Source organism: Phacochoerus africanus, chromosome 2 (assembly GCF_016906955.1).
Source record: "Phacochoerus africanus isolate WHEZ1 chromosome 2, ROS_Pafr_v1, whole genome shotgun sequence".
Classification (NCBI taxonomy): domain Eukaryota; kingdom Metazoa; phylum Chordata; class Mammalia; order Artiodactyla; family Suidae; genus Phacochoerus; species Phacochoerus africanus.
The window spans coordinates 234452568-234466421 of NC_062545.1; the positions used below are offsets into that span (position 1 = coordinate 234452568).

Consider the following 13854-nt stretch of genomic DNA (forward strand, 5'->3'; position numbering starts at 1 on the left):
GTGGTAATCATTTCACAATATCTGTAAGTCAAATCATGAAGCCATACACCTTAACCTTACAGAGTGCTATATGTCAATTATGTCTCAGTAAAACTGGAAAAAAAGTTATTTTGTATGTTTGTGTATAAAAAAACAACCTACGTTTACATACCAAAGTATCTAAGGAGCCATTTGATAATATAAACTAAGGTGAAGCTTGGTGGAGCTCCTGGTAGCTTTTTAAAGAAAACATGGTGGAATTTTTTTTTTTCTTTTTTTAAAAACTTACTGTAGCATCCTATTGGTATTATAAGATGTGAATACTTACAAAATTAATAGAGAATAAACTATTAATTTGACATTACTTTGACTTCTGCATATCTATAGTACAATGGTAATTAATATTCCCGAGATTAGTCTCCATATACATATGGAGGTTGAAGAAAACATGCCATTCTCTAACACTTTATCACTAAGGATCCGAATTAATCAGCTCATTTGGATTGGTTGGATGCTATTCTTTGGGGAGGTTGGGGACTTGATTATGAAATCCTAGTGCCTTTGTTTAAAGTAAAGGCCACAAATGTACAACTCCAGAGAGATTAATTGGGAGTAGTTTTGGAGTGTAGGGAAGAATGTGTCTTTACCATCCAACACAGAAAACACAAGGTTTTATAAAAAACCGTATTGGAATGAACAAAGGTCCTGTTGAAGACTTTTGAAAACTGTTTTCCAGTCATGAAAATTAAATTCCTTTTTATGTTGTCCTGTGCTTGAAGGTTAACTTTTTAAGATGAATGCTGGTTAATAAATTGTGCTATTAATGTGGCACTGTTGTCGCTGCCTCCTTTTAATGGGCTTGCTGATGAGTTTTTCTTTTCCTTCGGAAATACACTAGCCTGAATATAAAGTGTGTTTTGATATCATCCTGTTAATATTTTGGGAATTTGTAACCGGCTGACTATTCTCTTTATTGCTTTCTTTTTTTTCTTTTTTTTTTTTTTTTGCAGGCAGAGATTGTCAAGAGGCTGAATGCTATCTGTGCACAAGTCATTCCTTTCCTGTCTCAAGAGGTAAGACAGTTGGTTTCAAGCAGTGGGCTCGAAGGTACCATTTTAGTGGTTTTGCAGACAAAACTGACTCTTTGGCCTTATGTCTCTTGGTGTTTGTATTGCACGTTTCCGAAATACAATATTCGCATTCCACCTTTACACCTTATTAACGTTCAGTGGAACAGAATTATGTTTATATAATGGCGTATTTTCTAATGTGCTAAGCAAAATTCAGTTGTTAAAATATTTCGCTGTCATTGGACGATGTATGTTGTTAAGAATTAATGACTTTATCATATTGGCAGCTACTAGGGGAGATTGAAAAATCACACAGAAGACAAGAGGTTGTTCTACACTTTTGTCATTGGGCATTAAGAGTTGGCAGAAGCTATATCGAATAGAAGGGCTTTACATAGGAAACAAACTAATGGAACTTTTGGCTAGTAGCTTTTAAAAAGTTACTTCTTATTACTTGATGAGGTCTTTATATTGTGGGTGCATTTGGGAAAAGACACCCAAGATGAACTCAGTGGACTCTGCCCTGAGTGTCATGGCCTTCACGCATCCAAGCCCAGGGGTGCAGCTCACTGGCTTTCTTCTGCTCCCACCAATGGAAGCTTGCATGCTGTCTGCAAATGCTCAGATAGTGGAATGAGATGGTGCATTTCTAGTAAGTGGTGGCTTCCTGGTGGCCTTTTTTTTTTTTTTTTTTTTAACCCCCTTCTGTTTGCTTGCTTGCTTTTGGTAGTTAGAAAATTTAGGTGTACCAGCTGGAGAGAACTTTTGCTTCAGGATTACTGAATCCTTCATTTGCCTCAGGTAAGATCAGCTATGAGAAGGGAGAAATTAGTAAATGTTTTGTGACCACAGTGTTTGGTGTTTTGAGCTGGAAGGCACCAAGGCACTTTCCTCCTACCCTTCAGTTGTGTCACTGATTTTCAGGAGAGCAGTTCACCTGCCTGCCTGCCTGCCAGTAGGCATGCAGTGAGCATTGGCGTGCAGCCAGTATTGGAGTGTACATGTGTGTTTTTGAATGTGGATCCCTATCTGACTTTTTACTTGGTCTGAACCGGGTAAGATAAGATCTCAGTAACCATGGGTACCTTTCACATGGAATATATCCTTTGGGGGTGCTCAGATTCACAAATCGAGGACCTAACAAGTTAACATCCTGCATTCAGATGCTCTTCTGGATCATAAACAACAAAGGATATATTGTCTTTTGTCTCCTTTAGCCAGTGACCAAAAACCACACCCACTATATCCCCATTTTCCTGTTTCTACTCAGGATTGCTTATTGACTAGATTACATGGAGTGGTGAAGGAGAGGCAAGGGCCCTGTTTGCATTTCTTTAGGAAATATGGTGGCCCTTTGTCTGATTCAGACCATTGTGTGTTTATTCTTAATTTTAGCATCTCTGCTTTATGTAAATGGAGAACGAGAAGAATTTTTTTTTCGTTTCTTTTTTGGCTGCACCCATGGCATATGGAAGTTCCTGGCTAGGGATTGAATTGTAAGCCGCACCTGTGAACTACAGTACAGCTGCGGCATTGCCAGATCTTTGACCCACTGCAAAGGGCCTGGAATGGAATCTGCAGCACTCCAGAGACAATGCCAAGTCCTTAACATGCTGTGCCACAGTGGGAACTCCTAGTCATGACTGTGCAGGCTGAGGTGTCATACTCCGAGACAGATGGAAAAGCTGGAATTTTCCCTGGAGTGGAATTAGACTTGAGGCTTCTGCAGACATAGACCCCATGTAGAATCACTGGTACAGCTTATTCCCTTGACATTTGTACCAGATCAGTGGGGTTATGTTCAGATTTAGGAGGAGGTCTTAGGGGTGTTGGTGGAGCTAGCTGATTTGCCAGTAAGTCGTTTTCCCACATGAGTTGTATTGTCTAGTAGGAACAGAATGTGTAATGGTGGTGTGCTGAACAAGATTGGACTGGAATTAATTGGCTAAGGAAGTCATACCCTGTAGAGGAAAGCCGTGGGGAGATACTGGCAACTTGTTTTCTTCTTTAAACTGGGAGGATAGGCATCATAATCTCACTACTTATTATTTATTTCCCTAATACTTTTGACATTTCTTGGTTGAGAAAGCCTTTGACATGTGTAATGAATAGCTTATGTCTTGGTTTTCTAAATCCTGATTCTATGTTTATCTCTTCTTCTGCTTGCTTTGAATTTAATTGGCTCTATTTTTTTAAGTTTCCGAAGGTGTGTGTATGTCTTTCAATGTGTAGGCCACAGACATGTTTGTTCCTGTCCATTCTGGGCCTCTCTGCTGCTCACCTTGTTTCCTCTTCTGGGCATTCTGTGAGCATCACCCTCCTCGCCTCTACCCTGAGGCCAGATGGACTATAATCTGGAGGGAGGAGGCAGGTTATTAGAGGAAGATGAATTCTATTTCCTGTCTCTTCAGAGGCATGGAAAATCACTCTTGCATGGCTGCGAGTGTCACTTGGTGCTGGGACTAAAGCTCTTGATCTGATTTTTTAACGCCGTCTCTCTGTGTGACAGTCTTACTGCCAAAAACTGCAGCTGCAGCATTAGAATTTATTTTAAAATATTTTTATTTAAAAATTAAACGATCATATTTAGGAAAAAGGATATTTCAAGGATGAATGCATAAGCCACAGGACAGTGGTTGGAGGCGGTTTTTTGGAGTTTGGCAAGAACAAGAGGTAAATTTATTTACATACATCTAGATAAGTCTTTTTAATTTAGCTCCCATGTGCTGATTAAAGTACCTGCTTTAGGAGTTCACGTTGTGGCACAGTGGTTAATGAATCTGACTAGGAACTATGAGGTTGCGGGTTCAGTCCCTGCCCTTGCTTAGTGGGTTAAGGATCTGGCGTTGCCGTGAGCTGTGGTGTAGGTCACAGACGCGGCTCGGATCCCGCGTTGCTGTGGCTCTGGCATAGGCCGGTGGCTACAGCTCCAATTCAACCTCTAGCCTGGGAGCCTCCATATGCAGCCGGAGTGGCCCAAGAAATGGCAAAAAGACCAAAAATAAATAAATGAATAAATAAAGTACCTGCTTTATATTGCTTGTGACTAGTGTATCACATATGCTAAAATTAAAAAAAAAGTAGTGTACAGAATGACAACTCTTAGGTAAATTTAGTTTTAACTGCAAGACCTTTTCTTTTGAAATAAGTTTATAATTGTAGCTCAAGAACTTGAAGTGTGTCTATGTACGTAACAATCAGAGAAAAGTATTTTCCCATTAGATTTCACTGAAACACTTAAAAAAAATTACAGCCAGTGTCTCTTTTACTGATGTGCTTGTTGTACGCACAGCTACTTCCAAAGTCCCAGGCTTTAAACAGAGATACTGCCAACTCTTTTCATTAAGTGAGTAACCATCACTTATAGTTTGTAAAATTTCACAGGATCTTTAAAATCAGGATTTAGAGAAATTTTTGGTATGAGTCCTCCTCCTATCTGAAGCTCTTTTTTTCCCCACCTTCCTTTGGCTTTTAGGAATGGGTAAGACTGATCTTATTCTGCTGCTCTCCGATTTCTTCTTTAAAAGGCAGATCTCAAAGTAGCAATTGGAAAGTTCTTCTCTATCTCACTTGGGGTCTCTTTTGCTGAGAAGGAATTATAATCAGCTTCCTATTGGCAGTTCCATGAGCAAGAGATGGCCAAGGCTAATGACAATGATGACAGTCATATCTGGGTCAAGCCCTGGCCTCCTTGTTAAAAATTGCATGGCTTACCATAATTTAATTGAGCTGGGTGATCTTTAGCAAGTGATTTGCCTCTTAAAGTCTTAGTTTCCTCATCTGTAGGGTGAAGTTAATAGTAGCATAGAACACCTATGATGGCTGTGAGGCTTACTTGGCACTGTACATGCGCAGCCTAGCACATAGTAATAAGCAGCTCCTGATGTTGGCCAGCATTTGCACTCATTGCAGCAATAGCAGCCAAGAATCTCTAAGTTCCCTTTTGAGAGAACCTAGACCTGGCCCTCCTCTTTCAGGCATTGCCTTTCATAAGAATGTGAACCCTCTCTAATGTCCTTGTAGAGGAAGAAAGTAGAAATTAAAACAACCCAGAGCTGTGAATTAGCTAAAAAATCTCAGTGAGGCACATTAGGTAGCCCCAAAGGTGACTCTCCTAGCTCCAAAAATGAGCTTCCCAATAAACAGCTGACTCTCTCCAGCCAGCAGGCATAGATCTAAAAGATGACAACTCTTCCAGGTGTTCAACCTGTAGAGCTTACCTCAGAAGATGTAATGATTTTTAGATAAGGGCTGTGTTTTACCCACAGAACTATCCAGAAAGACAAATTTTTCAATCCACTTGGGGACTGGCTATCTTCAAAATACCTGGTGGCCTAGCTGAGGTTAGTTCTGTTTTTTACAAGTAGTCTGTGGGTGGGCTCACTTTTTTCATCAGTGATTTTAGGATATAGCTTGCAGACCCATAGACATAGACCTTATATAGACCTTGAGCAAAATTGAAGAAGGCCAGTAAGTACTGACTTGTCTCCAGTGCTCCCCCCTCCCCCCTTTGCAAGGAACATACATTTAAGGAGATTCTAAATGTAGATTGAAAACTACGCTCCACACCCTGGCAGCAAGGCACAGTGTTTCTGCTAATTTGGAATCAAACTAATTCTGCCTGTTACTGGCTTTATATTGAGAAATTTGATCTCTCTGAGCCTTAATATCCCTATGAGTGGTAAGTACCCCATCTTTATAGTGTATATTATGTTTTAAAAAAGTAAAGCCTTATTTGGGATAGTAAATGCCAGGTATATGCTTATTTGTATGTTTGTTTTTATACCTTTCCTGGGAAATGGGTTTTTGGGTCCCAAGACATTTGGAGAGGAAGGACTTGGTAAAAACTGGGAAGAGGTGAAGTTAATATTTCCAAATGGGTTGGCTGGCGGTCTTCCTATGAAATGAGCTAGGCCCAAAGCTCCAGGGGTTGTTTCCAGCAGTGGGCATTTAGCTCCACACAGGTGATCTGTCAGAACAAAGGGAAGATTTTAGTTTTTTGGAGGGCGAGTAAGCATCGTTTTATTAGATTAAGCATGAAATAAGTATTGGGCACTAGCTGAGGACTTGGTTTGGAGTACAGTTGTACTTTTTGGACTCATTTTTCCCCCTGGATTATGCTAGTTTATTTTCGGGTTGGTCAGGGTATGTTTCTTGATGAACAACAGGGTGTTCCTAAAACCTTTGAGAATTTCAAACCCCTAACAGGCTATATAGGTCAGTAGGTGATAATGTATTACATGATAGTTGAAAGTCTTTTTTTTCCCCAGAGTACCATATGTATTTTTCAAAAACTTGTTGCTCCCCTAACAAGGAGCAGAGTTCTGTGCAAGAGTTGTGTTATGCATAGGCAGTTTGATAAGAGCCTGAGGTCAGGTGGACTTGGGGCCAGATCCTGGCTCAGCTGTTTGCTTCTTTTATCATGTTGAGCACAATTCTTTACTCTTCTGGGCTGTAGTTTCCTCATCCGGAAAATGGGACACCTGCTCTGTAGGGTTGTATATAAAGATCTGTGATAACGTAAAGGACCTAGCTGGGTGTTAGACTGCTTTAACCAAGATCAAAGGAGTAGTGTTTTAGGCAAGATAAAAGCTTGTTTTTCTCTTACATGACAGTTTACGTAGAAGCAGCTGTAGCTAATTTGGTGACTCCATGATGCTGTAAACTCAAATTCCTTCTATATTGCTGTTCATCTCCCTAGTACTACCAGATCCTGCCTCAGCTAGAAGGAATGATGAGAGAGGACATGGACTTTTTCTAAATTTTAAGGGCATGATGTGATTGATACTCACAGTTTTGCTTTCTTTGCAGTGGCCGATAATCTTGTTACCTGCCCTTAGCTAGCGGTAAGGGAGATGTGGAAATGCCTGTTACCAACCAGGGTTCTTGGCCTTCCTTAATCAATAGAAATTGCTAAAAAGCCAGACAGGAAATTATTGGGGCAGCAGGAGGGAGTGAAAACAAGTACCAGGTTCCCCTGCTTGCTCCTCACTGGTGGAGTATGGGGGGTGGGGGCTGGTTCCTTATATGCGATGAGAGTAGAGGCGGGTCCAGCCCTTGGGCAAGAGGGGTAGTTTAGATGGTGGTGTTCTCTGCAGGGGACACATGCACCCTGGTTTTATACATGGTATCCTGCTTCTGCTCCCAGCTTTTCAGAAGTGGCAGTTGGGTTTTTGGTCTTTTTGTATCTTGTTGTAGATAACTTATGAGCATTCATGCAGTTATTTTTAGCCCCATTTGGTTTCTTTGTTTTTTTTTTGTTTGTTTTTGCTGGAGGAGTTGTTTGTCCAGGTGTAAACATTGCAGCAAAGGATCCCAGGTCCCAGTCTGCCTCACACCTACCTATAACTAATACCTGATGCTAATGTAAGAGAAAGAGAATAGCAAGGGACAACTAGCTATTGCTTCTAGGCACATTCTGTGCATAAAATAAAAATAGTGACCACTATTGCCAGTGTTGGAGTCCCCAGGTGGCCTAGTGGGTTAAGGATCTGGCCTTGTCACTGTGGCACAGGTTCAATCCCTGGCCCAGGAACTTGCAGCATGCTGTGGGTGTGACTCTCCCCCATTAAAAAAAAAAAAAAATTAATGCCAGTGTTGATTTGAAGGGAGGTAATATTGAACTACTGGTGTTTCTTTACATGACAAACTAGCTCTGACTGTATAATCAGCTCAGGTCATATTTTATCACATAAAATATAAAACAATGCATAGTGCTTGTTATAGAAGTTTCCTCATAGAAGGTCTGCACTGTAAGGAAAATGTCACCCATCAAGTATTACCATTCATACATGCACAGGGAGGAACCCACATGGACCATGATGGGCGCTGTGGGCCAGCTAGGTCTAGATACACAGCTTATGTTTATGCCTCTATTTTGAAAAACAAAGATTTTTGAAGACACCTCTCAATTGGCAGATGGGATATAGCAGATCACACATAGGCCTGTAATAAACTCGTTGGAAGGAAAATGCTGCTTGAAGCTGGAACAGTTATTGTTAAAGAAATCTATTCTCATAAGTGGAACATTTGTGAATAAAGTTGTTTTCCCCTTATCTATATCAGACATACTCTCTTGTGCATATATATTGTCCTTTAACTGGAGAAAAAGAGATCAAGATTTTTGACAAATCGTGGAAGATATGTTGGCTAAATCATTCCCAGTTTTCTGGAATTTTAAGACATCTCAGAAAAAGTAGCTTAGCAGCTTGATTGTTTTGCAGCATCAAATGTGATCAAACTTGATCCATCTTTTTTTTTTTTTTTTTTTAAGAGACGCACCTGTGCCATATGGAAGTTCCTAGGCTAGTGATCAAATTAGAGCTGCAGGGGCTGGTCTACACCACAGCCACAGCAATGCCAGATCCTTAGTGCAGCAAGTGGGGCCAGGGATCGAACCCACATCCTCATGGATACTAGTCAGGTTTGTTACCATTGAACCACAGAGGGAAATCTAAACTTTATCAGTTATTAATGTTTTGAGCCTCAAACCATTTCCAAACCATAGCCTGCAGTAACCTGAAATGCATATACCGTACTGAAGAGGGAACAGAAAGTGGTTCCTTAAGACAAAGGGCTTCCTAATTCTTATTTATTAAACCATGGTCGTCTATAAATTTGGAGAAATGCCATTATCCATCTTTAATCTTATCAGCAGATTGTTAACAACTTGTTTCTAGTTATTTAATGAAGAGGAGGATGGATATTGCCTTCCTCCCCTAGTTCTCTGCAATCCTACCGTTAAGTTTTCTTGTTTGCTCTGTTCTGTGAGCAAAAGCAGGCTGCCTAGAAGCTGTGGAGGAGCCCAGATTGGAGTGAGCAGCTCTTTTTTCTTCCTTGTATCTGGATATAAAGAAATGGAACAAAGAATTTGAATCATTCTTTTGCCCATGTTTAACAGAAACTCTGATCATTCTAGAATTTTTAAAGCCTTTTAAGCCTCTTTCTACTTTTACTTTAGTATTTACCTAGAGAAAAGGGAACATTCCAACCTAAACGCTTTTCGGTGCAAATTTAATTTTAACTCAAAACTGTGTTTTTATTGCCTTGTTAGCTTCTGTAATGAGTAGTATCAAGTAGTTGTGCTGTCCCCAGAATTCTGTAGATTTATTCGGGTGTTCTACATTATATTTAAATAGTGGAAAATAATGCACAGTTACATAGTAGTAATAATATGCATTTGTTTAAATTCCAGTAGACAAAAATAGCCAGTCAAATCAAGTGATAACATGAATTTCTATTTTGGACTTTCCATAAATTTAGTGCTTTTAATTTAATGGAAAACAAACCCTTTCACTGAGTTATGAGATATGGTTGTATCTCAAGTACTATTTATTTGGCACCTGGATTAATATAGTCCTGAATTATTCTGAGTCACATTTTGCATGTATAAAATAATTGTAAAATAGAAGTTGAAAAATATAATCAGTCACTTTCATATTGTGCCTTAGGGAGGAAATGAACAAAATACTGTGGTTACATGCGCTGGTGGCAGTGTTCTCGCCTCATAATGGCACCAGGTTAACTGTCTTATTGCTTGTTAACTTTGTAAAGAATCAATGGCTTGTGATAACATGGTTTGTTATAGGAGAGCTCAGCTGAAATCACCAGAGATCCCCTGATAAGTATGCAGGGACACCCGCAAGACCATCTTCTGAGATCATTTATTAAGTGCCAGCAGCCTTTACAGGACAGGTCTGCTTCCTAGTCAAGGCCATTTTATCAGTGCTGGTAATGTGTTATGACAGTGCCGTTTATCTAGGGAATGTCCTAAAATGACTAAACACCCGATTGGGGTTATAGAGGATTTGGACCAGTTTTCTAATTTTTACATCAGACAGCTTTTCATTTAAAATACATAATTTTTGGAAGTTCCCCCGTGGCGCTGCAGGTTGTGGATCTAGAATTGTCATAGCTGTGGTGCAGATTGCAACTTGGGTGCTGGTTCAATCCCTGGCTTGGGGAAATTCCATGTGCTACAACTGCAGCCAAAAAAATTAATTAATTATTATTATTTTTTTTAACAATACTGCATGAGGCATCACAGAGCCTAACCCTGACCCATGTTCCATGGTTGACTAATTGCCTTGTTCTGCATGACTGCATGGTTTGGTTGACATTTGGATATTTGGTTAGATCCTTATGGTAGCATTGTGTCCTGTTCCCCTTCAGGAAATGAAAGATGGTTCTCAGGAAGGAGGACTTTTTTTCTGCAGGTTTCAATGTGATCCTCCTTCCTGAGGTAGCAATGCCAGGACTTATCTCTGTGTGTCTGAAAAAAAAAAAAAATTAGTGTATATTTGAGAGACTGACTCATTTCTTTGACTTTTAGGTAATATTGGATAATTATTACCGGAACTAAGCTTTAAAGTACCTTAAGGTAGAGTTGCATTGTTCAGTATAGCAGTTATAGACATATGTGGCTATCTAGATTTAAGTTAAGTTTAATTATTAAGTTAAATATGGTTAAAAAATTCAGTTTCTCAGTCCCATTAATCACATTTTGGGTGCATCCACCAATATGCAGTTAGTCATTAGAGCACAGATCTAGGACATTTCCAACATTGCAGAAAGTTCTGTTGGAAAGCTCTGGACTTGTAGAGCTCATTGGACCTATCAGTGAAGAATGTGAGAACAGAGAAGACAAGGCCAAATGGTCAGTATGAGAAAGACTTGGGTATTTCCCAAGGTGTCTCCTGAGAGCCTAACCCCAAGCCCATAGCCAAAGTTGTTTGGAAAGTTTTGCTTACACATAGTCACCTTCTTTTGAGATTGGAAGTTCTGAGGAGACCATCAGTTAGCCAGGTGTTAGCCAGATTAAACCTTTTGAGCTTTTATATTTTATTTTATATGAGTAATACTTAATTTTTTGTGGGATTAACATTCCTTGGGAAAGTCTGACCAGGGAGTTTTGGTTAAATTTAAAGCTTATTTGTGTTAACTTGGTGGAATTGCTGAAAAAAGGCATAGCAGGTTTTTTAGCCTACCTAATGGACATGGGGTGACACTTTGACTTGGCTTTGATCTTCTCAGAATCAAATTGTGTCTCATCACAGTGAGGACAACAAGAGGAGTAGCCAGAAGTATGAGTGGCTTAGAGCCAGTGGCCTGGGGATATTTAACCTGGAATAGAGAAAATTGAAAACATACATTGTACCATTTTAAAATACTTGAAGTTGACTGCTATGGAAGAGAATTTGGAGACAGAGTTGGGTAGGAAGAAGTTGAGTCCACATCCTAAAATGGAAAAAGTTTGTCCATGAGTTCGTGATTTCAGGCCTTAAAATCTTTCATTGGCCCTCTGTTTTCCCTCCAGTCTGGCTCACCTCCTGGCCATCCAGCTTCTTCTTTACTCTTCCCAGCTCCATCTTAGTAAATGCAGAACTGATAGCACTCAGCAGCTTAGCAAATTTTAATAAAAATAAAATTCCTGCCAGAGTCAAGTTCAGCTTCTTTGCATGTCATGCAAAACTTTTCACCGTTTGGCCTTCTCCTGACAGATTTCACTTCCCTCTAGAACGTGGTTCTATAGAGTATGCCTACACCATACTCAGATGATTTCAAATGCTTGCTTTCGTTGTTCTTTTTGCGAATGCTTCTTCCACTTTAAAGAATTTTCCATGTGTGCCTTGCCGCCGTACCCAAGAAGGTCCTCAAAATCCTGCTTTGGTCTCTCTAACTTTGTCCCCACCCTACTCTCCTACTCTCCTCCAGTCACACATACTTTTTCTTCCTTGATAGACAAGCTTCTTTATCATTCAGAGGCCTTATCCAAACTGTTCCTTATGCCTCCAGTTCTTTTCTCCTTGCTTTCCACTTGGAGAACTCCTCAAATATTTCTGGTCTCAGTTGTCGGATCCACTTCCTTATGGGATGTTCCTCCAGTTATAAGTTTTGATGAGGTATTTCTCTGAGTGATTTGTGTGGCATCCTGTCATTTTCTTCATGAAAATTACCCTCCAATTGTAATTATAAAGCCTCTTGATTGTTATTAATTCAGTGTCTTGTTCTTTTATCTCAGTTCCTACCACAGTGCTTAGCACACAGTAGGTGCTTGATAAATAATTGAATGAGTGAATAAGAAAGCAAAGTCTTTCCTGATGCCCCAGGAAGTATGCTGACCATTCCTGCCTAATTGCCTTCCCTAGCTCTTTCAATCCTGCATTCCTGTGTTGTAAGATGCTCTATGTGAATTGTGTGCCTGTGTGTGGAAGTGGGAGGCATTTATCTCTTGCTCACTTTTGTATCTCCATGTGTCAGGATAAGAATCCTAGTTCATTTTACATATCTGTCCTTACTACCCTATATTACCCCTATCAATAAGAGGGATAGTGATGAGTTCCTGTCGTGGCTCAGTGGTTAACGAATCTGACTAGGAACTATGAGGTTGCGGGGTCGATCCCTGGCCATGCTCAGGGGTTAAGGATCTGGCGTTGCCGTGAGCTGTGGTGTAGGTCGCAGATGCGGCTCAGATCCGGCGTTGCTGTGGCTCTGGTGTAGGCTGGTGGCTACAGCTCGGATTGGACCCTTAGCCTGGGAACCTCCATATGCCACGGGAGCAGCCCAAAGAAATGGCAAAAAGACAAAAAAAAATTACAAATCACAGTATTTTTGAAGAATAAATACTTGAGCTTTTTTTTCTTTTCTTTTCCAAATCCCAGTTAGAGGCTTCTCTCTCAGAGACCTTTGGGCTTGTTAATACATTCCTGGTGGCACTTTATTTGATGGTGCTAGTAGAGAGTTCAGACTGGGAGCTCATATCTGAGTGAGCAGCTTGAGCAATGAGAGAGGCCACTGAACTCTTCCTCCTACAGATTTACTGGGGCTGGAGTGGCTGTCACCACTTGTGGCGAGGCCACAGAGGGGATCAGCAGGAAGTGGGAGAGGAAATGAGATGTGGGTGGAGTGGGAGGAGAGGAGCAAATGGGGAAGGGAGAGAGAAGGGGAGGAGATGGCAGACATAATGGGAAAGCCATCACAGTTCTAAGAAGTCGTGAAAAACTTGCCGTATTTTCTGAGTCAGAAAGCTTATATGTTAAAATTCAAAAGTGAAAAAAAGGTGCCTCTTTGGGTCTGATTATGAGAGTACTTTGGGCTTCTTCCTCCAGTGTTCACTTTTTTCTTCAGTGATCATTTGCCATTCCTCGTGCTACTGTGTGGCTGAGTGAGCAATGTCAGAGTGTTTCTGGTGCTTTGAGAGCATGTAGGGAAGGAGGCATTCTTTGCCTTAGGGAGCTTCTGTTCAAAAAAACCCTTAAGCACTGTATGATTCACAGTTGTAAGCAGAAAAAGAGAAGTAAAATTCTAAACTACAGGTAAAGTTCAGATGTGGTATTAGCCCATGGCCATTGCCATGAGTGAAAAGAAAGAGCTGAATCATGACTTCCATTGTCATTTTAGCTTTTTAGCAAGAGTTTCTATAAAAGCATATAATGTCAGTGTTACGGTTCACTGGTGTGTTTCTGTTTTTTTAAATATATGTACTTGATTTTAATGCCAAGTCAGAAAGATATCCCTACTGCCTAAGGCATATTTGCTCATCTTGGCAGTTGGAATCCAGTTTATGAAGCAGGAGTTGAGTGATCTTCATGGTAGAAAGGCCCTAACTAGATGTATTTTCTGCATCTCTGTCTCTGTCCTTTGAATACTTAATGTAAAGGAGATGATATTTCAGTGATGTGGAGGTATTTCAGCAATATATAGAAATGACACAAGAGTAGGAGCTTTTAAAAACTTTAGTTGAATGAATGCTTGAATGAAATGAGAGAGATGCATGTTGGATATGTGTACATGTGTTCCTTTGGTT

At 40.3% G+C, this 13854-nt stretch overlaps 1 protein-coding gene across 7 annotated transcripts in view; it reads left to right on the top strand.

The window, feature by feature from the left end:
• Positions 1-13854, top strand: part of TLE4 (TLE family member 4, transcriptional corepressor) — a 150742-nt gene that overhangs the window by 35076 nt on the left and 101812 nt on the right. For all 7 annotated transcript variants that reach the window (XM_047767814.1, XM_047767815.1, XM_047767818.1 and 4 more), the window contains one exon: positions 990-1052. In XM_047767814.1, the coding sequence (XP_047623770.1) occupies positions 990-1052 (63 nt within the window). The remainder of the gene's footprint in view (positions 1-989; positions 1053-13854) is intronic.